At 36.4% G+C, this 27,892-nt stretch overlaps 1 protein-coding gene across 1 annotated transcript; it reads right to left on the bottom strand.

Annotated features, from left to right (window-relative positions):
• Nucleotides 1–20,512: 20,512 nt before the first annotated feature.
• Nucleotides 20,513–27,655, bottom strand: ppp6c (protein phosphatase 6, catalytic subunit). Its single transcript, XM_088301340.1, has 7 exons — nt 27,488–27,655; nt 26,240–26,335; nt 26,070–26,135; nt 25,831–25,972; nt 25,670–25,749; nt 24,053–24,262; nt 20,513–21,551 (listed from the first exon to the last, which is right to left on the bottom strand). Exons 1-7 carry the CDS (start codon nt 27,560–27,562, stop codon nt 21,303–21,305), a joined length of 918 nt encoding a protein of 305 aa, XP_088157466.1. The 5' UTR covers nt 27,563–27,655; the 3' UTR covers nt 20,513–21,302.
• Nucleotides 27,656–27,892: the final 237 nt, after the last annotated feature.

Below are 27,892 nucleotides of genomic sequence, written 5' to 3'. Positions count from 1 at the left end.
CTGAAGAAATCTTTGCGGCGGTGGGACTGCAAAACATTCCTAACCAAGTCCTAACAGTTCCGAACACTTCCTAACCAAGTCCTAACAGTTCCTAACCAAATCCTAACACTTCCTAACGCTTTCCTAACGTGAGTTTCAAACACGGAAGTATTTTCTAACAGCGGGGCAAAGAGGGATAAAAGAGCCAATCATCTTTCGACTTCGTGGTTTGACTTGGAGGCGGGGCGGATGAAACAATGACGGCTCGTCTCATAGCGCTATGCCCCACAATCGCTTCCGTGACTGGAGGCTCTGGTGAGTAACCCTCGAAGAAAAGAGCAAGGGAGAAGAGGTGAGCCACATAAGAAGCGGAAGAGGAAGGAAGCATATCAGTATGAGTGCAATCTATACGGTTAATATTTCCCTTTTTATTCTATAATTGTTTATATTTTGTAAGTTTTTGCTTTCTCTATACAAGTTTACAAATACTGTTAATGTTTCCCATCAGCCCGTGCCAGGATTCGAACCGCCTCCGTTTCCTCGGTACTGCAATGCTAAAAACAATGATTTATTTTATAATTGTTTATATTTTGTAATTTTTGCTTTCTCTATACAAGTTTGTATTTACCGTTAATATTTCCCTTTTTTATTAAACAAAACACAACAAGAACACAACTCTTGTGGTGTAACAGAAACACGCTCATCCTTTGGGGTGGGAGATTCTAGGTGCAAATCCTGGCAAGAGTGTGGAACTTGTTGGTTAAACCAATACTTCATTTAAACCGTATTTCTATTCAGAGAAACAATGAATTTGACATTAGATTTTGATACAATGTATTAGACTTTATAATTGTTTATATTTTGTATTTTTTGCTCTCTCTATATACACGTTTGTATTTACTGTTACTATTTCCCTTTTTATGATTTATTTTATAATTGTTTATATTTTGTATTTTTGCTCTCTCTATATACACGTTTGTATTTACTGTTACTATTTCCCTTTTTATGATTTATTTTATAATTGTTTATATTTTGTAATTTTTCCTTTCTTATCTATACAAGTTTGCATATACTGTTAATATTACTCTATACAAATTTGTATTTAATGTTAATATTTCCCTTTTTATTATTTATTTTATAATTGTTTACATTTTGTAAGTTTTTGCTTTCTCTATACAAGTTTATATATACTGTTAATGTTTCCCATCAGCCCGTGCCAGGATTCGAACCGCCTCCGTTTCCTCGGTACTGCAATGCTAAAAACAATGATTTATTTTATAATTGTTTATATTTTGTAATTTTTGCTTTCTCTATACAAGTTTGTATTTACCGTTAATATTTCCCTTTTTTATTAAACAAAACACAACAAGAACACAACTCTTGTGGTGTAACAGAAACACGCTCATCCTTTGGGGTGGGAGATTCTAGGTGCAAATCCTGGCAAGAGTGTGGAACTTGTTGGTTAAACCAATACTTCATTTAAACCGTATTTCTATTCAGAGAAACAATGAATTTGACATTAGATTTTGATACAATGTATTAGACTTTATAATTGTTTATATTTTGTATTTTTTGCTCTCTCTATATACACGTTTGTATTTACTGTTACTATTTCCCTTTTTATGATTTATTTTATAATTGTTTATATTTTGTAATTTTTCCTTTCTTATCTATACAAGTTTGCATATACTGTTAATATTACTCTATACAAATTTGTATTTACTGTTAATATTTCCCTTTTTATTATTTATTTTATAATTGTTTACATTTTGTACGTTTTTGCTTTCTCTATACAAGTTTATATATACTGTTAATGTTTCCCACCAGCCCGCGCCGGGATTCGAACTCCCTCCGATTCCTCGTCCTCTCCCCTCCTCCTCCCTCTTCCCCCCACCCCTTTTTTTCCTCTTTCCTTCCCCCGCGAGTCAGTCCATTATGCCCCATCCTGAAGAAATCTTTGCGGCGGTGGGACTGCAAAACATTCCTAACCAAGTCCTAACAGTTCCGAACACTTCCTAACCAAGTCCTAACAGTTCCTAACCAAATCCTAACACTTCCTAACGCTTTCCTAACGTGAGTTTCAAACACGGAAGTATTTTCGAACAGCGGGGCAAAGAGGGATAAAAGAGCCAATCATCTTTCGACTTCGTGGTTTGACTTGGAGGCGGGGCGGATGAAACAATGACGGCTCGTCTCATAGCGCTATGCCCCACAATCGCTTCCGTGACTGGAGGCTCTGGTGAGTAACCCTCGAAGAAAAGAGCATGGGAGAAGAGGTGAGCCACATAAGAAGCGGAAGAGGAAGGAAGCATATCAGTATGAGTGCAATCTATACGGTTAATATTTCCCTTTTTATTCTATAATTGTTTATATTTTGTAAGTTTTTGCTTTCTCTATACAAGTTTACAAATACTGTTAATGTTTCCCATCAGCCCGTGCCAGGATTCGAACCGCCTCCGTTTCCTCGGTACTGCAATGCTAAAAACAATGATTTATTTTATAATTGTTTATATTTTGTAATTTTTGCTTTCTCTATACAAGTTTGTATTTACCGTTAATATTTCCCTTTTTTATTAAACAAAACACAACAAGAACACAACTCTTGTGGTGTAACAGAAACACGCTCATCCTTTGGGGTGGGAGATTCTAGGTGCAAATCCTGGCTAGAGTGTGGAACTTGTTGGTTAAACCAATACTTCATTTAAACCGTATTTCTATTCAGAGAAACAATGAATTTGACATTAGATTTTGATACAATGTATTAGACTTTATAATTGTTTATATTTTGTATTTTTTGCTCTCTCTATATACACGTTTGTATTTACTGTTACTATTTCCCTTTTTATGATTTATTTTATAATTGTTTATATTTTGTAATTTTTCCTTTCTTATCTATACAAGTTTGCATATACTGTTAATATTACTCTATACAAATTTGTATTTAATGTTAATATTTCCCTTTTTATTATTTATTTTATAATTGTTTACATTTTGTAAGTTTTTGCTTTCTCTATACAAGTTTATATATACTGTTAATGTTTCCCACCAGCCCGCGCCGGGATTCGAACTACCTCCGATTCCTCGTCCTCTCCCCTCCTCCTCCCTCTTCCCCCCACCCCTTTTTTTCCTCTTTCCTTCCCCCGCGAGTCAGTCCATTATGCCCCATCCTGAAGAAATCTTTGCGGCGGTGGGACTGCAAAACATTCCTAACCAAGTCCTAACAGTTCCGAACACTTCCTAACCAAGTCCTAACAGTTCCTAACCAAATCCTAACACTTCCTAACGCTTTCCTAACGTGAGTTTCAAACACGGAAGTATTTTCTAACAGCGGGGCAAAGAGGGATAAAAGAGCCAATCATCTTTCGACTTCGTGGTTTGACTTGGAGGCGGGGCGGATGAAACAATGACGGCTCGTCTCATAGCGCTATGCCCCACAATCGCTTCCGTGACTGGAGGCTCTGGTGAGTAACCCTCGAAGAAAAGAGCAAGGGAGAAGAGGTGAGCCACATAAGAAGCGGAAGAGGAAGGAAGCATATCAGTATGAGTGCAATCTATACGGTTAATATTTCCCTTTTTATTCTATAATTGTTTATATTTTGTAAGTTTTTGCTTTCTCTATACAAGTTTACAAATACTGTTAATGTTTCCCATCAGCCCGTGCCAGGATTCGAACCGCCTCCGTTTCCTCGGTACTGCAATGCTAAAAACAATGATTTATTTTATAATTGTTTATATTTTGTAATTTTTGCTTTCTCTATACAAGTTTGTATTTACCGTTAATATTTCCCTTTTTTATTAAACAAAACACAACAAGAACACAACTCTTGTGGTGTAACAGAAACACGCTCATCCTTTGGGGTGGGAGATTCTAGGTGCAAATCCTGGCAAGAGTGTGGAACTTGTTGGTTAAACCAATACTTCATTTAAACCGTATTTCTATTCAGAGAAACAATGAATTTGACATTAGATTTTGATACAATGTATTAGACTTTATAATTGTTTATATTTTGTATTTTTTGCTCTCTCTATATACACGTTTGTATTTACTGTTACTATTTCCCTTTTTATGATTTATTTTATAATTGTTTATATTTTGTATTTTTGCTCTCTCTATATACACGTTTGTATTTACTGTTACTATTTCCCTTTTTATGATTTATTTTATAATTGTTTATATTTTGTAATTTTTCCTTTCTTATCTATACAAGTTTGCATATACTGTTAATATTACTCTATACAAATTTGTATTTAATGTTAATATTTCCCTTTTTATTATTTATTTTATAATTGTTTACATTTTGTAAGTTTTTGCTTTCTCTATACAAGTTTATATATACTGTTAATGTTTCCCATCAGCCCGTGCCAGGATTCGAACCGCCTCCGTTTCCTCGGTACTGCAATGCTAAAAACAATGATTTATTTTATAATTGTTTATATTTTGTAATTTTTGCTTTCTCTATACAAGTTTGTATTTACCGTTAATATTTCCCTTTTTTATTAAACAAAACACAACAAGAACACAACTCTTGTGGTGTAACAGAAACACGCTCATCCTTTGGGGTGGGAGATTCTAGGTGCAAATCCTGGCAAGAGTGTGGAACTTGTTGGTTAAACCAATACTTCATTTAAACCGTATTTCTATTCAGAGAAACAATGAATTTGACATTAGATTTTGATACAATGTATTAGACTTTATAATTGTTTATATTTTGTATTTTTTGCTCTCTCTATATACACGTTTGTATTTACTGTTACTATTTCCCTTTTTATGATTTATTTTATAATTGTTTATATTTTGTAATTTTTCCTTTCTTATCTATACAAGTTTGCATATACTGTTAATATTACTCTATACAAATTTGTATTTAATGTTAATATTTCCCTTTTTATTATTTATTTTATAATTGTTTACATTTTGTAAGTTTTTGCTTTCTCTATACAAGTTTATATATACTGTTAATGTTTCCCACCAGCCCGCGCCGGGATTCGAACTCCCTCCGATTCCTCGTCCTCTCCCCTCCTCCTCCCTCTTCCCCCCACCCCTTTTTTTCCTCTTTCCTTTCCCCGCGAGTCAGTCCATTATGCCCCATCCTGAAGAAATCTTTGCGGCGGTGGGACTGCAAAACATTCCTAACCAAGTCCTAACAGTTCCGAACACTTCCTAACCAAGTCCTAACAGTTCCTAACCAAATCCTAACACTTCCTAACGCTTTCCTAACGTGAGTTTCAAACACGGAAGTATTTTCGAACAGCGGGGCAAAGAGGGATAAAAGAGCCAATCATCTTTCGACTTCGTGGTTTGACTTGGAGGCGGGGCGGATGAAACAATGACGGCTCGTCTCATAGCGCTATGCCCCACAATCGCTTCCGTGACTGGAGGCTCTGGTGAGTAACCCTCGAAGAAAAGAGCATGGGAGAAGAGGTGAGCCACATAAGAAGCGGAAGAGGAAGGAAGCATATCTGTATGAGTGCAATCTATACGGTTAATATTTCCCTTTTTATTCTATAATTGTTTATATTTTGTAAGTTTTTGCTTTCTCTATACAAGTTTATAAATACTGTTAATGTTTCCCATCAGCCCGTGCCAGGATTCGAACCGCATCCGTTTCCTCGGTACTGCAATGCTAAAAACAATGATTTATTTTATAATTGTTTATATTTTGTAATTTTTGCTTTCTCTATACAAGTTTGTATTTACCGTTAATATTTCCCTTTTTTATTAAACAAAACACAACAAGAACACAACTCTTGTGGTGTAACAGAAACACGCTCATCATTTGGGGTGGGAGATTCCAGGTGCAAATCCTGGCAAGAGTGTGGAACTTGTTGGTTAAACCAATACTTCATTTAAACCGTATTTCTATTCAGAGAAACAATGAATTTGACATTAGATTTTGATACAATGTATTAGACTTTATAATTGTTTATATTTTGTATTTTTTGCTCTCTCTATATACACGTTTGTATTTACTGTTACTATTTCCCTTTTTATGATTTATTTTATAATTGTTTATATTTTGTAATTTTTCCTTTCTTATCTATACAAGTTTGCATATACTGTTAATATTACTCTATACAAATTTGTATTTACTGTTAATATTTCCCTTTTTATTATTTATTTTATAATTGTTTACATTTTGTAAGTTTTTGCTTTCTCTATACAAGTTTATATATACTGTTAATGTTTCCCACCAGCCCGCGCCGGGATTCGAACTACCTCCGATTCCTCGTCCTCTCCCCTCCTCCTCCCTCTTCCCCCCACCCCTTTTTTTCCTCTTTCCTTCCCCCGCGAGTCAGTCCATTATGCCCCATCCTGAAGAAATCTTTGCGGCGGTGGGACTGCAAAACATTCCTAACCAAGTCCTAACAGTTCCGAACACTTCCTAACCAAGTCCTAACAGTTCCTAACCAAATCCTAACACTTCCTAACGCTTTCCTAACGTGAGTTTCAAACACGGAAGTATTTTCGAACAGCGGGGCAAAGAGGGATAAAAGAGCCAATCATCTTTCGACTTCGTGGTTTGACTTGGAGGCGGGGCGGATGAAACAATGACGGCTCGTCTCATAGCGCTATGCCCCACAATCGCTTCCGTGACTGGAGGCTCTGGTGAGTAACCCTCGAAGAAAAGAGCAAGGGAGAAGAGGTGAGCCACATAAGAAGCGGAAGAGGAAGGAAGCATATCAGTATGAGTGCAATCTATACGGTTAATATTTCCCTTTTTATTCTATAATTGTTTATATTTTGTAAGTTTTTGCTTTCTCTATACAAGTTTACAAATACTGTTAATGTTTCCCATCAGCCCGTGCCAGGATTCGAACCGCCTCCGTTTCCTCGGTACTGCAATGCTAAAAACAATGATTTATTTTATAATTGTTTATATTTTGTCATTTTTGCTTTCTCTATACAAGTTTGTATTTACCGTTAATATTTCCCTTTTTTATTAAACAAAACACAACAAGAACACAACTCTTGTGGTGTAACAGAAACACGCTCATCCTTTGGGGTGGGAGATTCTAGGTGCAAATCCTGGCAAGAGTGTGGAACTTGTTGGTTAAACCAATACTTCATTTAAACCGTATTTCTATTCAGAGAAACAATGAATTTGACATTAGATTTTGATACAATGTATTAGACTTTATAATTGTTTATATTTTGTATTTTTTGCTCTCTCTATATACACGTTTGTATTTACTGTTACTATTTCCCTTTTTATGATTTATTTTATAATTGTTTATATTTTGTATTTTTGCTCTCTCTATATACACGTTTGTATTTACTGTTACTATTTCCCTTTTTATGATTTATTTTATAATTGTTTATATTTTGTAATTTTTCCTTTCTTATCTATACAAGTTTGCATATACTGTTAATATTACTCTATACAAATTTGTATTTAATGTTAATATTTCCCTTTTTATTATTTATTTTATAATTGTTTACATTTTGTAAGTTTTTGCTTTCTCTATACAAGTTTATATATACTGTTAATGTTTCCCATCAGCCCGTGCCAGGATTCGAACCGCCTCCGTTTCCTCGGTACTGCAATGCTAAAAACAATGATTTATTTTATAATTGTTTATATTTTGTAATTTTTGCTTTCTCTATACAAGTTTGTATTTACCGTTAATATTTCCCTTTTTTATTAAACAAAACACAACAAGAACACAACTCTTGTGGTGTAACAGAAACACGCTCATCCTTTGGGGTGGGAGATTCTAGGTGCAAATCCTGGCAAGAGTGTGGAACTTGTTGGTTAAACCAATACTTCATTTAAACCGTATTTCTATTCAGAGAAACAATGAATTTGACATTAGATTTTGATACAATGTATTAGACTTTATAATTGTTTATATTTTGTATTTTTTGCTCTCTCTATATACACGTTTGTATTTACTGTTACTATTTCCCTTTTTATGATTTATTTTATAATTGTTTATATTTTGTAATTTTTCCTTTCTTATCTATACAAGTTTGCATATACTGTTAATATTACTCTATACAAATTTGTATTTAATGTTAATATTTCCCTTTTTATTATTTATTTTATAATTGTTTACATTTTGTAAGTTTTTGCTTTCTCTATACAAGTTTATATATACTGTTAATGTTTCCCACCAGCCCGCGCCGGGATTCGAACTCCCTCCGATTCCTCGTCCTCTCCCCTCCTCCTCCCTCTTCCCCCCACCCCTTTTTTTCCTCTTTCCTTTCCCCGCGAGTCAGTCCATTATGCCCCATCCTGAAGAAATCTTTGCGGCGGTGGGACTGCAAAACATTCCTAACCAAGTCCTAACAGTTCCGAACACTTCCTAACCAAGTCCTAACAGTTCCTAACCAAATCCTAACACTTCCTAACGCTTTCCTAACGTGAGTTTCAAACACGGAAGTATTTTCGAACAGCGGGGCAAAGAGGGATAAAAGAGCCAATCATCTTTCGACTTCGTGGTTTGACTTGGAGGCGGGGCGGATGAAACAATGACGGCTCGTCTCATAGCGCTATGCCCCACAATCGCTTCCGTGACTGGAGGCTCTGGTGAGTAACCCTCGAAGAAAAGAGCATGGGAGAAGAGGTGAGCCACATAAGAAGCGGAAGAGGAAGGAAGCATATCTGTATGAGTGCAATCTATACGGTTAATATTTCCCTTTTTATTCTATAATTGTTTATATTTTGTAAGTTTTTGCTTTCTCTATACAAGTTTATAAATACTGTTAATGTTTCCCATCAGCCCGTGCCAGGATTCGAACCGCATCCGTTTCCTCGGTACTGCAATGCTAAAAACAATGATTTATTTTATAATTGTTTATATTTTGTAATTTTTGCTTTCTCTATACAAGTTTGTATTTACCGTTAATATTTCCCTTTTTTATTAAACAAAACACAACAAGAACACAACTCTTGTGGTGTAACAGAAACACGCTCATCATTTGGGGTGGGAGATTCCAGGTGCAAATCCTGGCAAGAGTGTGGAACTTGTTGGTTAAACCAATACTTCATTTAAACCGTATTTCTATTCAGAGAAACAATGAATTTGACATTAGATTTTGATACAATGTATTAGACTTTATAATTGTTTATATTTTGTATTTTTTGCTCTCTCTATATACACGTTTGTATTTACTGTTACTATTTCCCTTTTTATGATTTATTTTATAATTGTTTATATTTTGTAATTTTTCCTTTCTTATCTATACAAGTTTGCATATACTGTTAATATTACTCTATACAAATTTGTATTTACTGTTAATATTTCCCTTTTTATTATTTATTTTATAATTGTTTACATTTTGTAAGTTTTTGCTTTCTCTATACAAGTTTATATATACTGTTAATGTTTCCCACCAGCCCGCGCCGGGATTCGAACTCCCTCCGATTCCTCGTCCTCTCCCCTCCTCCTCCCTCTTCCCCCCACCCCTTTTTTTCCTCTTTCCTTCCCCCGCGAGTCAGTCCATTATGCCCCATCCTGAAGAAATCTTTGCGGCGGTGGGACTGCAAAACATTCCTAACCAAGTCCTAACAGTTCCGAACACTTCCTAACCAAGTCCTAACAGTTCCTAACCAAATCCTAACACTTCCGAACGCTTTCCTAACGTGAGTTTCAAACACGGAAGTATTTTCGAACAGCGGGGCAAAGAGGGATAAAAGAGCCAATCATCTTTCGACTTCGTGGTTTGACTTGGAGGCGGGGCGGATGAAACAATGACGGCTCGTCTCATAGCGCTATGCCCCACAATCGCTTCCGTGACTGGAGGCTCTGGTGAGTAACCCTCGAAGAAAAGAGCATGGGAGAAGAGGTGAGCCACATAAGAAGCGGAAGAGGAAGGAAGCATATCAGTATGAGTGCAATCTATACGGTTAATATTTCCCTTTTTATTCTATAATTGTTTATATTTTGTAAGTTTTTGCTTTCTCTATACAAGTTTACAAATACTGTTAATGTTTCCCATCAGCCCGTGCCAGGATTCGAACCGCCTCCGTTTCCTCGGTACTGCAATGCTAAAAACAATGATTTATTTTATAATTGTTTATATTTTGTCATTTTTGCTTTCTCTATACAAGTTTGTATTTACCGTTAATATTTCCCTTTTTTATTAAACAAAACACAACAAGAACACAACTCTTGTGGTGTAACAGAAACACGCTCATCCTTTGGGGTGGGAGATTCTAGGTGCAAATCCTGGCAAGAGTGTGGAACTTGTTGGTTAAACCAATACTTCATTTAAACCGTATTTCTATTCAGAGAAACAATGAATTTGACATTAGATTTTGATACAATGTATTAGACTTTATAATTGTTTATATTTTGTATTTTTTGCTCTCTCTATATACACGTTTGTATTTACTGTTACTATTTCCCTTTTTATGATTTATTTTATAATTGTTTATATTTTGTATTTTTTGCTCTCTCTATATACACGTTTGTATTTACTGTTACTATTTCCCTTTTTATGATTTATTTTATAATTGTTTATATTTTGTAATTTTTCCTTTCTTATCTATACAAGTTTGCATATACTGTTAATATTACTCTATACAAATTTGTATTTAATGTTAATATTTCCCTTTTTATTATTTATTTTATAATTGTTTACATTTTGTAAGTTTTTGCTTTCTCTATACAAGTTTATATATACTGTTAATGTTTCCCATCAGCCCGTGCCAGGATTCGAACCGCCTCCGTTTCCTCGGTACTGCAATGCTAAAAACAATGATTTATTTTATAATTGTTTATATTTTGTAATTTTTGCTTTCTCTATACAAGTTTGTATTTACCGTTAATATTTCCCTTTTTTATTAAACAAAACACAACAAGAACACAACTCTTGTGGTGTAACAGAAACACGCTCATCCTTTGGGGTGGGAGATTCTAGGTGCAAATCCTGGCTAGAGTGTGGAACTTGTTGGTTAAACCAATACTTCATTTAAACCGTATTTCTATTCAGAGAAACAATGAATTTGACATTAGATTTTGATACAATGTATTAGACTTTATAATTGTTTATATTTTGTATTTTTTGCTCTCTCTATATACACGTTTGTATTTACTGTTACTATTTCCCTTTTTATGATTTATTTTATAATTGTTTATATTTTGTAATTTTTCCTTTCTTATCTATACAAGTTTGCATATACTGTTAATATTACTCTATACAAATTTGTATTTAATGTTAATATTTCCCTTTTTATTATTTATTTTATAATTGTTTACATTTTGTAAGTTTTTGCTTTCTCTATACAAGTTTATATATACTGTTAATGTTTCCCACCAGCCCGCGCCGGGATTCGAACTACCTCCGATTCCTCGTCCTCTCCCCTCCTCCTCCCTCTTCCCCCCACCCCTTTTTTTCCTCTTTCCTTCCCCCGCGAGTCAGTCCATTATGCCCCATCCTGAAGAAATCTTTGCGGCGGTGGGACTGCAAAACATTCCTAACCAAGTCCTAACAGTTCCGAACACTTCCTAACCAAGTCCTAACAGTTCCTAACCAAATCCTAACACTTCCTAACGCTTTCCTAACGTGAGTTTCAAACACGGAAGTATTTTCGAACAGCGGGGCAAAGAGGGATAAAAGAGCCAATCATCTTTCGACTTCGTGGTTTGACTTGGAGGCGGGGCGGATGAAACAATGACGGCTCGTCTCATAGCGCTATGCCCCACAATCGCTTCCGTGACTGGAGGCTCTGGTGAGTAACCCTCGAAGAAAAGAGCAAGGGAGAAGAGGTGAGCCACATAAGAAGCGGAAGAGGAAGGAAGCATATCAGTATGAGTGCAATCTATACGGTTAATATTTCCCTTTTTATTCTATAATTGTTTATATTTTGTAAGTTTTTGCTTTCTCTATACAAGTTTACAAATACTGTTAATGTTTCCCATCAGCCCGTGCCAGGATTCGAACCGCCTCCGTTTCCTCGGTACTGCAATGCTAAAAACAATGATTTATTTTATAATTGTTTATATTTTGTAATTTTTGCTTTCTCTATACAAGTTTGTATTTACCGTTAATATTTCCCTTTTTTATTAAACAAAACACAACAAGAACACAACTCTTGTGGTGTAACAGAAACACGCTCATCATTTGGGGTGGGAGATTCCAGGTGCAAATCCTGGCAAGAGTGTGGAACTTGTTGGTTAAACCAATACTTCATTTAAACCGTATTTCTATTCAGAGAAACAATGAATTTGACATTAGATTTTGATACAATGTATTAGACTTTATAATTGTTTATATTTTGTATTTTTTGCTCTCTCTATATACACGTTTGTATTTACTGTTACTATTTCCCTTTTTATGATTTATTTTATAATTGTTTATATTTTGTATTTTTTGCTCTCTCTATATACACGTTTGTATTTACTGTTACTATTTCCCTTTTTATGATTTATTTTATAATTGTTTATATTTTGTAATTTTTCCTTTCTTATCTATACAAGTTTGCATATACTGTTAATATTACTCTATACAAATTTATATTTAATGTTAATATTTCCCTTTTTATTATTTATTTTATAATTGTTTACATTTTGTAAGTTTTTGCTTTCTCTATACAAGTTTATATATACTGTTAATGTTTCCCACCAGCCCGCGCCGGGATTCGAACTCCCTCCGATTCCTCGTCCTCTCCCCTCCTCCTCCCTCTTCCCCCCACCCCTTTTTTTCCTCTTTCCTTCCCCCGCGAGTCAGTCCATTATGCCCCATCCTGAAGAAATCTTTGCGGCGGTGGGACTGCAAAACATTCCTAACCAAGTCCTAACAGTTCCGAACACTTCCTAACCAAGTCCTAACAGTTCCTAACCAAATCCTAACACTTCCTAACGCTTTCCTAACGTGAGTTTCAAACACGGAAGTATTTTCTAACAGCGGGGCAAAGAGGGATAAAAGAGCCAATCATCTTTCGACTTCGTGGTTTGACTTGGAGGCGGGGCGGATGAAACAATGACGGCTCGTCTCATAGCGCTATGCCCCACAATCGCTTCCGTGACTGGAGGCTCTGGTGAGTAACCCTCGAAGAAAAGAGCAAGGGAGAAGAGGTGAGCCACAAAAGAAGCGGAAGAGGAAGGAAGCATATCAGTATGAGTGCAATCTATACGGTTAATATTTCCCTTTTTATTCTATAATTGTTTATATTTTGTAAGTTTTTGCTTTCTCTATACAAGTTTACAAATACTGTTAATGTTTCCCATCAGCCCGTGCCAGGATTCGAACCGCCTCCGTTTCCTCGGTACTGCAATGCTAAAAACAATGATTTATTTTATAATTGTTTATATTTTGTAATTTTTGCTTTCTCTATACAAGTTTGTATTTACCGTTAATATTTCCCTTTTTTATTAAACAAAACACAACAAGAACACAACTCTTGTGGTGTAACAGAAACACGCTCATCCTTTGGGGTGGGAGATTCTCGGTGCAAATCCTGGCAAGAGTGTGGAACTTGTTGGTTAAACCAATACTTCATTTAAACCGTATTTCTATTCAGAGAAACAATGAATTTGACATTAGATTTTGATACAATGTATTAGACTTTATAATTGTTTATATTTTGTATTTTTTGCTCTCTCTATATACACGTTTGTATTTACTGTTACTATTTCCCTTTTTATGATTTATTTTATAATTGTTTATATTTTGTATTTTTTGCTCTCTCTATATACACGTTTGTATTTACTGTTACTATTTCCCTTTTTATGATTTATTTTATAATTGTTTATATTTTGTAATTTTTCCTTTCTTATCTATACAAGTTTGCATATACTGTTAATATTACTCTATACAAATTTGTATTTAATGTTAATATTTCCCTTTTTATTATTTATTTTATAATTGTTTACATTTTGTAAGTTTTTGCTTTCTCTATACAAGTTTATATATACTGTTAATGTTTCCCACCAGCCCGCGCCGGGATTCGAACTCCCTCCGATTCCTCGTCCTCTCCCCTCCTCCTCCCTCTTCCCCCCACCCCTTTTTTTCCTCTTTCCTTCCCCCGCGAGTCAGTCCATTATGCCCCATCCTGAAGAAATCTTTGCGGCGGTGGGACTGCAAAACATTCCTAACCAAGTCCTAACAGTTCCGAACACTTCCTAACCAAGTCCTAACAGTTCCTAACCAAATCCTAACACTTCCTAACGCTTTCCTAACGTGAGTTTCAAACACGGAAGTATTTTCTAACAGCGGGGCAAAGAGGGATAAAAGAGCCAATCATCTTTCGACTTCGTGGTTTGACTTGGAGGCGGGGCGGATGAAACAATGACGGCTCGTCTCATAGCGCTATGCCCCACAATCGCTTCCGTGACTGGAGGCTCTGGTGAGTAACCCTCGAAGAAAAGAGCAAGGGAGAAGAGGTGAGCCACATAAGAAGCGGAAGAGGAAGGAAGCATATCAGTATGAGTGCAATCTATACGGTTAATATTTCCCTTTTTATTCTATAATTGTTTATATTTTGTAAGTTTTTGCTTTCTCTATACAAGTTTACAAATACTGTTAATGTTTCCCATCAGCCCGTGCCAGGATTCGAACCGCCTCCGTTTCCTCGGTACTGCAATGCTAAAAACAATGATTTATTTTATAATTGTTTATATTTTGTAATTTTTGCTTTCTCTATACAAGTTTGTATTTACCGTTAATATTTCCCTTTTTTATTAAACAAAACACAACAAGAACACAACTCTTGTGGTGTAACAGAAACACGCTCATCCTTTGGGGTGGGAGATTCTAGGTGCAAATCCTGGCAAGAGTGTGGAACTTGTTGGTTAAACCAATACTTCATTTAAACCGTATTTCTATTCAGAGAAACAATGAATTTGACATTAGATTTTGATACAATGTATTAGACTTTATAATTGTTTATATTTTGTATTTTTTGCTCTCTCTATATACACGTTTGTATTTACTGTTACTATTTCCCTTTTTATGATTTATTTTATAATTGTTTATATTTTGTATTTTTTGCTCTCTCTATATACACGTTTGTATTTACTGTTACTATTTCCCTTTTTATGATTTATTTTATAATTGTTTATATTTTGTAATTTTTCCTTTCTTATCTATACAAGTTTGCATATACTGTTAATATTACTCTATACAAATTTGTATTTAATGTTAATATTTCCCTTTTTATTATTTATTTTATAATTGTTTACATTTTGTAAGTTTTTGCTTTCTCTATACAAGTTTATATATACTGTTAATGTTTCCCATCAGCCCGTGCCAGGATTCGAACCGCCTCCGTTTCCTCGGTACTGCAATGCTAAAAACAATGATTTATTTTATAATTGTTTATATTTTGTAATTTTTGCTTTCTCTATACAAGTTTGTATTTACCGTTAATATTTCCCTTTTTTATTAAACAAAACACAACAAGAACACAACTCTTGTGGTGTAACAGAAACACGCTCATCCTTTGGGGTGGGAGATTCTAGGTGCAAATCCTGGCAAGAGTGTGGAACTTGTTGGTTAAACCAATACTTCATTTAAACCGTATTTCTATTCAGAGAAACAATGAATTTGACATTAGATTTTTATACAATGTATTAGACTTTATAATTGTTTATATTTTGTATTTTTTGCTCTCTCTATATACACGTTTGTATTTACTGTTACTATTTCCCTTTTTATGATTTATTTTATAATTGTTTATATTTTGTAATTTTTCCTTTCTTATCTATACAAGTTTGCATATACTGTTAATATTACTCTATACAAATTTGTATTTACTGTTAATATTTCCCTTTTTATTATTTATTTTATAATTGTTTACATTTTGTAAGTTTTTGCTTTCTCTATACAAGTTTATATATACTGTTAATGTTTCCCACCAGCCCGCGCCGGGATTCGAACTACCTCCGATTCCTCGTCCTCTCCCCTCCTCCTCCCTCTTCCCCCCACCCCTTTTTTTCCTCTTTCCTTCCCCGCGAGTCAGTCCATTATGCCCCATCCTTGGAGAAATCTTTGCGGCGGTGGAACTGCAAAACTTTCCTAACCAAGTCCTAACAGTTCGGAACTAAATCCGAACAGTTCCGAACCAAGTCCTAACAGTTCCTAACCAAATCCTAACACTTCCTTACGCTTTCCTAACGTGCGCTCCTAACACGGAAGGATTTCCGAACAGCGGGACAAAGAGGGGTAAAAGAGCCAATCATCTTTCGAGTTCGTGATTTGACTTGGAGGTGTTACAGCAGCAAAGATATAGATCACACAGAGGCGGCGGCGTAATGTAGCCGTTAATGTATAACATAAGCAGCAGACATTCATAAAAAGCATGCAAATATACACAGTATATACGTATATATACAAATCCATGGTACAGAGGGGTGATAAAAGTATTGTCATGGTAAAAGTACTGCAATGATAAAAAAAAATATTGCAATGACAGAAAATACTGCAATGATAAAAGTACTGCAATAGTAAAAGTACTGCAATGATAAAAACAATGATTTATTTTATAATTGTTTATATTTTGTAATTTTTGCTTTCTCTATACAAGTTTGTATTTACCGTTAATATTTCCCTTTTTTATTAAACAAAACACAACAAGAACACAACTCTTGTGTAACAGAAACACGCTCATCCTTTGGGGTGGGAGATTCCAGGTGCAAATCCTGGCAAGAGTGTGGAACTTGTTGGTTAAACCAATACTTCATTTAAACCGTATTTCTATTCAGAGAAACAATGAATTTGACATTAGATTTTGATACAATGTATTAGACTTTATAATTGTTTATATTTTGTATTTTTTGCTCTCTCTATACACGTTTGTATTTACTGTTACTATTTCCCTTTTTATGATTTATTTTATAATTGTTTATATTTTGTAATTTTTCCTTTCTTATCTATACAAGTTTGCATATACTGTTAATATTACTCTATACAAATTTGTATTTACTGTTAATATTTCCCTTTTTATTAAACAAAACACAACAAGAACACAACTCTTGTGTAACAGAAACACGCTCATCCTTTGGGGTGGGAGATTCCGGGTGCAAATCCTGGCAAGAGTGTGGAACTTGTTGGTTAAACCAATACTTCATTTAAACCGTATTTCTATTCAGAGAAACAATGAATTTGACGTATTAGATTTTGATACAATGTATTAGACTTTATAATTGTTTATAATTTGTAATTTTTGCTTTCTCTATACACTTTTGTATTTACTGTTAATATTTCCCTTTTTTATTATTTATTTTATAATCGTTTATATTTAGTAGTTTTTGCCAGCACTGGTCTGGTTGCGGGATAACGAAAACTTAATTTTTAATGATTTTTCAAAATCGTGTATGAGTGTCAAAATTTGGCGATTTCTTTGGCCTTTTATTTTGAAATGCTACATCAGATTTAGACGAAAATACTTTGGTTGGATACCTGGGGTGGTCTCTTGTGCCCAGCACTGGTTTGGTTGCGGGATAACGAATACTTATTTTTTAATATTTTTTTTTAAATCCCTTGTAATATCAGTCATTGATGCACAGTTAACATTACATCGGTTTCTCTCTCAATTTTGGTTCAATTCTGAGTCATTTTGCATTCCCCCAATGTTAAATAACATTATTTTAAATCCAAACCACTGACGTGCATACTTGAGCGCCATAGATTTTATTTTGAAGATGGCCGACAACAAGCGCTTTCAGCGCATTACCGTAATGCACCTGCACCGTGTTGCAGAGTATTAAAAATAAGAGTGACGGCTGGCTTGACTTCGTCTTTGCGAGTGGAGGCGGCTGGCCTGACTGCAGTCATTAACTGTAGACATACGACCGATTAAGATAGCAACATTTAAGAAGCAAATCCTGTTTATCTTTTATTGTGACACGGAATCACTACGACTTCCGGTATCTTATTACGCGACGTAGCAACTTGATGATCACTACGGGTTAGATGGAACCCCTTGCACGAAACATTCCAACAAAACATTTTGGTGGAACACATTATGACCAGTTGTAACAATGTGCTTACAGACACGTTAATAAGATTGGCACAATTTACTGGTCATCAACATACACCGCTAAGCGAACTTACACCGTGCGCAGGTTAGCTCCAGACTCCCCACTGTGACGCACACTCTGTCTCCAGTCCTCGAGCCACATCTGACGTGCATGCCGAAGTCACGTGAACTCACTTTTCACGCAAGAACGTCTTCCAAACTATGCAAATTAGTAACCATAGTAAAGGTTACCCGGCTCTTGGTGACGGGTCTGCACTTAAATCCTACTTAAGATAGTACAACAATAAAATGTCCCATGGCGGTAATGAGCCCGTAGAGCGCTCCAAGGAAGTATTAGTTTGTGAGCTTCTTTTAGACGCTCCACTTCATTGTATGTAGAATAAATGGGGTAGCTAAGAGCGTTCTGGATACATTCTGTGAAAATTTGTCCAGCCATAGAAAACTTTTCAACTTTGTATCAGTCCATCTTAGATGACCTCGGGGGCAGAAAAGCCGGTGGCCTTTCTGGGTGTTGTTAATAAATGTTTTTTGCTTTGTGAAGTAGAGTTTTAAGCTGTGCATTACGGCTGTAGCGCTGAACTGAATTCACAGACAGTTGTTTTCTGAAGTGTTCTTGAGCCCATTTGGTGATATCCTTTACACAATGATGTCAGCAGTGCTGCCTGCGGGATCAAAGGTCACGGGCCTTCAATATTGGTTTGAGACCTTGCCACTTAAATGCAGTGATTTCTCCAGAAAACCTTTTTTGATTTTATGGACAGCAGATTATGAAATTCCAAAAATCCTCGCAATTCTACATCAGGGAACATTGTCCTTAAACTGTTCGACTATTTTCTCACGCAGTTGTTACATAAAGAGGCGAACCTCCCTCCATCATTGCTTGTGAACGACTGAGCAATTCAAGGAAGCTCCTTTTATACCCGATTATAGCACCCAATAGCCCCCAATTAGCCTTTACACTTGCGGGATGTTCCAAACAGGTGTTTAGTGAGCATTCCTCAAACATTTCAGTATTTTTTGCCACAGTCCATTTTTTGGGAACATGTTGCCGCCATAAAATTCTGTAAATGGTTATTTGCTAAAAACAAGAAAGTCTTGCTTTTGTAGTGTATTTGATTAAATATAGGTATAACACGATTTGCAAAGTATTGTATTCTTTTCCTAATTGTCCTGCCTTACTTAGACCATATCTTAAATTGTGTCCAATACTAATTTTCTTGTTTAAAGTCATATGTGCTATGAGGACATATTCACAAGTGGGGTACCTGTCCAAGTTTGTAAATGAACATGTTTTATTTTACTTGCATAGGACTTAACTTTGTATTGAAATGTGAACATTTCCTAAAGTTGGCAGTAGAAAGCTGCAATCTGGATGATCTAAAAAAAGAAAAAAATAATGATAAATACAGATTATTTATGGTTTCAAGAGTGACAACACCAAAAACATACTGTACAGAGGCACAGGATGAGCAGTTCCACTATATCCACTTCCATGAGACAGTATAATGTAGCTCATACTCCACATTTAAAACATGCCACAACATACAGTATGTACTTAATTTTTGTTGCTTTGTCATTCTCTTAAAGAAAGATACCCACCGTAAAATTGTCGTGTCCAAATCACTACAACAGGAATGAGTTCAGACCAGTGTTGTTTTTGGCCGGCATTTTAGATTTAGTCTTAGTCATTTAGACGAAAATGCTTATTCGTTTTCGTCACATTTAGTAATTTCTATTTGTGATAGTTTTAGTCGACGAAAACTCAAAAAGGTTTTAGTCAACGACACACAAAAAAAGTCCCTTTTAGTCTAGTTTTTGTGAATTTATTCTATGAAAATTCAAAAAGGTGTTAGTCTGTTTTAGTTAAAAAAAGGCATACAAGATTTCCACCCAATAGCGAAGACTTTCTGATGGACGACTCAGGATTATGCATCCCAAACAGATACAAGTGGTAACAGTGGAATCAATGCTCATTGTTCCAAAATAAGTCCAGAACCAAAACATTTTATTTGGCAACTGTTGTGGCTTTATTTCATTTAACTCATTTACTGCCATTGACGGCTAAAGACGTCAAAGATCCATTTTATTTACTCGGCAGGTAGTCAATTATAGCAAAAAAATAAATAAAAACGTTTTAACAACATAGACTTGTAATAGACTCATTCTATGATCCAGTTACCACAAGTACAAACTATCAAACATATCTCTTGTTTACTTGTAAACATTTGTTTTAATCAGAACAAAGTAGCCGACCGTTTTTCTTTTTTTGTGTGCGCGCAACGGTGCGAGCGCGGCGCATGCGCTCTGTTTGTTGTCCTGTTGGAGGGCGTGCCCAAACGAAGGATAGGTTGCACTAGCATTGCATTTTTTGAAAGACAGATTACATGTACAATAGGGAAGGATGTCATAAATTTTGAACATCTGACGAAACACACGCTAACAATTTCGTCCTATATGTCTCGTCACCGAAAATTCTCGTACGTTGCGTCATGTTTTCATCTTCAAAGAACCTCGCTTAGCTCGTCATCGTATCGTTATCGACATGAAAAAAAAGGGGCGTTAACGAAATATTTTCGTCATTGTCATTGTTGACGAAAACAACACAGAACGAGTAAATCTTTATTGCAAAGTAAAACAGAGATCTGCACATATGAACATTTTACAGCGGTCAGTTGACCTCAGCAAACAGATTCCAGCTTACTTAGCTGTGAAATATCGTTATGATTTAAGCCCCAAGTGAGAACTGAATGTTGGTGAGGAGTTACAAGTCTGTGAGGCAGTTCAACACATCACTGCTTCAGTGAAAAATAAAATAAAAAATAAAAACAATTATACTAATACAGCAGCTCACGTAGCAACATTAACCTTCCACGTATCTGAATGTACAATATTCCATAATTGACTCGTGTTGTTTTTTCATTCCAGAAACATCGAGTCCAAACCGCTGTTGGAGCAATCATAGCTCATGTGGTACTTGTCAATTCAGACGGAAAAAGGGGTGAAAGAGAGCAAGGGAGGGGATAAAGACATTGAGAATTCAGGACTGCAATAAACATTAACAAAGAGATAACGATTGATTGATGTCTCGTTCCGATCTTCACCGAAACTCTTCGTTAATGCAATGTATCGATAATGGTAAATGTGCAGGACAAAGCTATATTGATATCTAGTAGCTTCTCGCAAACTTCCAGGTTGAGGGAAGGGCTTCAGATTCAAGCTGCAGATACATGGCTTTAAATGTACAGAGGGGAATAAACAATAGTTGGCACTGTAAATACTTTTAATTTACACTACAAAAGTCATACAGACTGACAAGTGCTGTCGCCACTCTCCTTGGTGTCTTTGCACTGGAAAAACAAAAACAAGAAACAACTAAACGATTTGGATTTCATTATCTTACAGGAAATAAGGTGTCGTTGTCCGAGGTGGGATGACTCTTTCAGAATCAGGCACTGCTCTGAAGAGCTTTGGCTCTCTTGTGTTAGCATCTTTGAAGACCATAATGGAGGCTATGTTGCCACAGCGATAGCAGTAGTTGGGAGCCGACCACACCGTGACCAGCTTCTCGTCAAACATGAACTTATAGCCCTCGTGGACCAGTTGATGTGCCCGGCAAATCAGCTTTAGATTGTTGATGTGGACAAACTGTAGGTTTTTGGTAAGACACAGAAATTAAGACATTTTAGAGGGTGGGAAAAAAAAACACATCAGAAGAGAACACCTGTTTAGCTCAAATCCCAATGATTTAAAAGCTGTTATTAACATCATGTAAACATGGGGAAATTTCAGGAACAGCATTAAAGTAGAACTTATACAACCTTGAACAGCAAAATAGCAGGTAGTTTAAGAAGTGGAGAGAAAATTAATACAAATATGCATATGTATATTAATGAGGAAATACTTCTATGTGACTATGTTCCAAAAATATTGCGGGTTTCGTTCTAATATTTTCAGACTATGATGATCATATTCATATACATGACAATCTGCTATGTTTTACAGGCATACATTTGTGATAGAAGTTGCGTTGGAGGCTGGCAAGCTGACTGCATTGGCAGCCATTGCGTTGTTAATGTCTCTGCCCTCGCCCCATTTCTCCTCAGACAAACACGAGCCTGACGGTAAGAGTGATATCTAAAAAATATCTAAAGTACTTGACGTTGCCATCCAGTATTTCTATAGCACAAGTAGTAGTAAATAAGTCTGTAATGAACAGTCTATCGTACAGCACGCGTGACATCACAGCGATTACTTGAAGCGGTTCAAAATGTCCATCATGGCTGGTTGTTTAGAATTTTTTGTAGAAAACTAGATGGCATTGATGAAACTTTTATTTTTTATACACACACTGACTAATCGAATGTTGGAAAATGTATTTTAATCGATCTGTTCTTTTAAAATAGTGTGAATACTAGAATGGCCTGCCAAGAGTGCAGACTAGTGAAAATGTGCGCATTATGAAGCGCAAAATACGACAAGGGAGACCATGGACTGTTGAGCAACTTAAGCTGTATATAAATGAGGAATGGGAAAGAAATGCATACTGTATATTCCGGACTATAAATCACACTTTTTTTCATAGGGTGGCTGATCCGGCGATTTATACTCTGAAGCGACTTATACATAAAAAAAAAAAAAAAAGTAATTTCACAGACAGCCATGAGAGGGCACTCCAGACTTATGCACATATACCTAGTACTCCATACAAATACAACTGACTGACTGAACACAGATGTCCCTCAAGAGAATCTTATTCTGCAAACTACAAAGCTGCAAGTAGTGAATTTTGCAGCTGAAAACCGTGATCCAGCAGCAGAGAGAATGTTCGGAGTTAATGAGAAGATTGTAAGGGACTGGCGAAAAGTGGAGGCTACTGTTATTGCTAGTTGGTCACTGCTAGAGGAACGAGTTTGCCAGTGGCAGCTTGAACAACATGATGCTGGAGAGGCTTACGGTACATCTCCACGCTCAGTTCGTTGATGAATATAAAGGACTTTACGGGAGGAGTATCCGCTTTATGCAACGCAGTTGTCTCTTTATCAGAGCACGGACAGCGGTATCCAAAAAAAATTAACATGAACACTGGATGACTTTTCTGTTCATGTTGATTTCTTGTTTAGCTAATAACCTTCATTGGGTTTGCATATCGTGTACCTATTCAGTCTATTCTCTATTATTTTATTAACGTTATAACTTGCCTTCCAAAATGAAATGTCAGTTTTTCATCTCGTGTTTTGTAGAATAAATTACCTGCAAAAAATTAGACTTATACTCCAGAGTGACTTATGTTTTTTTTCTACGTCATTATGCATTTTTGGGAAGGTTCCGCTTACACCCCGCAGTGACTTGTAGTCCGAAAAATATGGTAAAACACAACAAAAACAATAACTAAAAGTTTGAACATTCACTAACTTGTCTTAGTATTGTTCCCAATAGGAAATAGGTTGCTAAGAATTAGCATATCATTGTATTCTCTTTTTAGTTATGTTTTGCACAACAGTTCAACTTCAGGGGAAATCTGAGCTTTTAGTTTTAGGGTATGAACACTGATGCAAGCTTATAGAACATTTAGCTTTTTTTAATTGAATCATGGTGGCACGGTGGCCAACTGGTTAGCACGATGGCCTCACAGTGAGAGACAGCATCGGGCGTGGGTTCAATCCCGGCTCCGGCCATCCTGTGTAGAGTTTGCATGTTCTCCCCGTGCCTGCGTGGGTTTCCTCCGGTTTCCTCCCACATTCCAAAAAACATGCATGGCAGGTTGATTGAACACTCTAAATAGCCCCAAGGTATGAGTGTGAGCGCGGATGGTTGTTCATCCCTGTGTGCCCTGCGATTGGCTGGCAACCAATTCAGGGTGTCCCCCGCCTACTGCCCGAAGTTAGCTGGGATAGGCTCCAGTACCCCCCGCGACCCTAGTGAGGAGAAGCGGTCCAGAAGATGGATGGATAATTGAATCATACAGATCATAGGTTGCCGTATTATCTTCCAAGTTTTGAAATTGCACAAAATAAATATATGGTAAATGAACAACAAATAATGCATTTTAGTGTGGAGAAATGTCCCGCCCATACCCAATATATCCATTCATTAATAGAAATGAACATTAATATCACAAATATCAGTCAACATCTGATGCAACCTACCTCATTTGTGACTTTAGCACCAAAGAGCCAACCTGCTCCTCTCGGGCTGATGGCCCAAGTGTCTACGTCTTCAGGGTCAGACCAAACTAAATCACAAAAGGCTCCTTTGTGAGGGATTTCCTGGTTCCGCTCAATGGTCCGAATTTGATCTAAGGTTTTAATGTCTGGAGAGAGGCCTCCGTGTACACACAGGATCTGTTCATCCATCAGCTAGCAAAAACAGGAAAAGCAGAAAATCATTAAATGCAGCAATAGTTTAAAAATGTGCAGCTGTTAGTAAGTGGCTGTCAGTATGAACATGTAATTTTAATCAAAGGAAGCCTACAGTACTGTTTTTGCTTATGACTTCATGAAAAAAAAAAAAGTTGTTTTTGCAGATGCCATGCCAAACTGTTTGAGACCTTCCTGGTTTTAGCACGGAATTTTGAAAGTGAATCCAGAGTTTCCATATTTATCTCTTCAATGGGCAGTAAGAAGCCGAAGCTATCCATAATGTCTGAATCAATTCAAAACAAATACAGTGGACCCAGGTTATTTGTGGTGGATAGGGACTCGGCCGCTCAGCGAATAGTAAAATATCCAGAGATAAATGACCACCAGTGAAACAGGGGGAAAATGTACTCCACAGAATTCTTCAAAAAATATTGCATATATCAATATCAATTGCATCCCCCTAAAATAAATCTTAATATGAAAAAATTATAGGGAGGAAAAAGCTGATCGGTGATGTTGCCTGCCATTTTAATAGTCATTTATTTCACCGTCTTGGCGGAGATCTGTATGTCTTCAATTTTTTTTGTATTTTTCTGCAAATGTGTGTTCTGATATGTTGATGAAGGACTTCTTCATGACGTCACCTTCAGTGAACGGTTTATTATCCTGGGTTGCGAACAAAACCTACAGCAGTAGTGGAGTTTGGAGATGCAATCCACTTTTTAAATCTATCCTCTTATTTCTCCAGAAGTAATGTAATCGCACTTTTTCTCTCACTCTGTTCTGCTCAGTTATTTTTCTCTTTTTCCCTTTTGGATCCATGGCCCATCACACAGCCGCCGGTTTGTTTACAACAGCCACCTGCCTGGCATCCTGCCCTGCTGATAGATACGTGTGTCGCAGGCTATGAAGCAAATCTTCCTTGGCAGAAATGTTGAAGTTTCATATTTATTCTACACATTTTTACAGCATTGGAAAAGGTTAAAAATGTTTGGGTCATGTTTGTCCTCCTACAGAAACCATATAAAAAAAATAATAAAATTCCCCCCCCCATATTTTTCCAAGTTAAAACGTTTTTGGAAAAGCTCCAGGGAGCCACTAGGACGGCGCCAAAGAGCCGCACCATAGAGAAAGGCATTATCAAAAACAAAACAAAAAAAAACAACAACTGTGTGTTGTGCCAAAATCTGTAGAGGACATAATGTTCGCGGGACGACACACAGCGAGAGTAAACAACAGCGGCCAATTCTGTAACTAACAGAATTTGACAACTATTGTGAAAAGGGGCGTTTTGAGTGTACTGGACACTATTTTCTGTCTGTGAAATCCAAAATCCATTAAGGGTGTTAATCAGGGTGCATTGGATCAAAGTTCATCTGTATATATTATCAATATAATACTTACAGCTGCCACCGTTAACATATCAAACACTTTGGTGCAATAACGCCAGGCATTTGCGTTTCCATATTTGGTCTGGCATTCATCTGTGGAACAAATAACAATGATAAACATAACTATTACTGTATAAAAGCTGCAAATTTGTCATTCTTTTACTCTCATCTCACCATAAAAGCCATAAACTTGAGTAATCTGTCTGCTCTCATGATTTCCACGTAGAAGAGTGATGCGGTCAGGCCATTTGGCTTTCAGCACCAGCAGGTAAGTAAAAGTCTCCAAACTGTAGTATCCTCGGTCAACAAAGTCTCCCTAAAGATCATAGAGGGTTATTATCAACACAAATTCAAGGGTCTCACAATTAAGACAATGTGCTAGTAAACTAGATTAATATAAAATATATACACACCATGAATATGTAATTTGTATCTGGAACTTGGCCGCCAGTTCGAAATAGTTCACAAAGATCATAAAACTAGCACAAAGGGGGAAAAATAATATTAGAAAAAAATATTAAACAAACTCCAAAGAAAAAAATGATAAAAAACCCTGTATTTATGCAGAGTTTGGAAATGTCACCTGTCCATGTATGTCCCCACATACTGTTACTGGAGTAGAAACAGGTTGAACATTAGACTCCTCCAGCAGAAGATCACACACATAGTCACATAATCGCTGTGTAGGAGGAAAAACAACACTGTACTGTAGAGCGTGAGGTTAGATAACCGACAGTATCCTATTAAGACAGAAACATATTGGATATGCATAGACATTTTCAGGATACATAAAGTGCGCGGTAAAGTTATTATCAAGTACATTTTATACAATGGGAGAATACGTTATATCAATTAGAAGATGGATTGGTATTTTGGAAAACAATGATGGTTTGAAATAAAAACATCATTTAGAACTCATTCAATGACATGACAGCCATTTTCAGATCCTCCTTTACATCCCATGAGAAAATAGTATCAGACACAAAAACATGGATATGGGGTTGAATGAGTTTTAAAAGCTAGTGGAATTCCTTCATCATTGTGAGAACCCTTTTCTGTTAGCACTGGTTTTGATCAACATCCCACAACGCAGGTGACATTATCTCAGAAGAAGTCACTGGTAACACATGATACAAGCACATATTTAATACTGATTGCCTTTGAGACAATGATAAAGAAGGTATAATAAACATTTGTACACAGCAGCACCATCATGCTCCGCTGATTTAGAGCAGCACTGTTGTTATGAGCAGAACAGCCCATAAAAAAAAAATCAAAGCATTCTATTATTTTGGGGGCATACACGTGTAATGCACACGATAGAATTTAATGTACAACCCTGGCTTTTTTGGGCATATGCTCGCACGCAATTCGCTCACGCGTTCTGAATGGAAGCATATTAAGGTGCAATTTTAGTCAGTTGACTTGCCACTGAAATTATATGTCTCAGTCACTGCAAATGACATGTGCGTTAGGCATAAACGCAACAGCAATGCATTCACACCAATTACACCGATTGACGCTTAGCCATCTACTTCAAAATGGCAGTCACCGGCATCAAGTCAATAAATAGAGTTTTTATCATTTTATCTTGACAAATGTGTGGCAGACAACGGTGATCATAACAACTGATTAATAAATTACATCACCTCCTTCGCTCCGTTCAATTCTAGTTAACTTCCTGGCCGCACAGACGAAGTGAGTGTGCTAAACGCAACAAGCTAGCTTAAGCTAACCTCAGTTAATTACACATTTTAGCTACAACTTCCGCAAAGTATCACAAGCCCACTACCCCTTCTTAATGAACGTGTTCATATTATGTCTGGTTTACCTTTAGGTCATTTTCTGGAAGGTATTTGCACTGTTTTGCGATCTCTGCATATTTATCCAGATCTAGAGGCGCCATTGTAACTAGCTATTTGTCTTGCGCAACTTCCTGCAAAGCTTTGGGGGTCGGACCATCTATGTTTTCTGAAACGCTCTACTGCCATCTCCCGTCTCTATTCTGCTATGTGGCTATTCAGATCATTTTGGCGTAGTGTCGTGTTTTGACCGCTTGGGTGAACTATACGCCTGTCTGATTCTGAAATACAGGTTCTGCAATCCAAGAAAATGTACCTGCAGGCAAATGCAAACCTTTGTATTGTGACTAATATAACATAAAGAGAGCGGTCTGACCGTCTAGATTGTATGTTCTGTTTTTTTACGTGGACTACGTGTCATGTTTTCCTTACTA

This window comes from Idiotropiscis lumnitzeri, chromosome 1, assembly GCF_059441095.1.
Source record: "Idiotropiscis lumnitzeri isolate Australia: NSW breed Sydney's pygmy pipehorse chromosome 1, RoL_Ilum_1.0, whole genome shotgun sequence".
NCBI classification, from domain to species: Eukaryota; Metazoa; Chordata; class Actinopteri; order Syngnathiformes; family Syngnathidae; genus Idiotropiscis; species Idiotropiscis lumnitzeri.
Note: the sequence above shows the minus strand (reverse complement) of the source record. Positions and strands in the feature narration are given on the sequence as shown.

Bases quoted from the DNA above. Each gene is read 5' to 3' on its own strand.
- ppp6c (XM_088301340.1), bottom strand. From the start codon at position 27,562: ATGGCGCCTCTAGATCTGGATAAATATGCAGAGATCGCAAAACAGTGC. The intron at 25,973-26,069 runs GTGTGTATATAT...TATGATCTTTAG, and splicing joins ATACAAATTACATATTCATG to GGAGACTTTGTTGACCGAGG. The intron at 21,552-24,052 runs GTAGGTTGCATC...AAAAACCTACAG, and splicing joins GTGCTAAAGTCACAAATGAG to TTTGTCCACATCAACAATCT.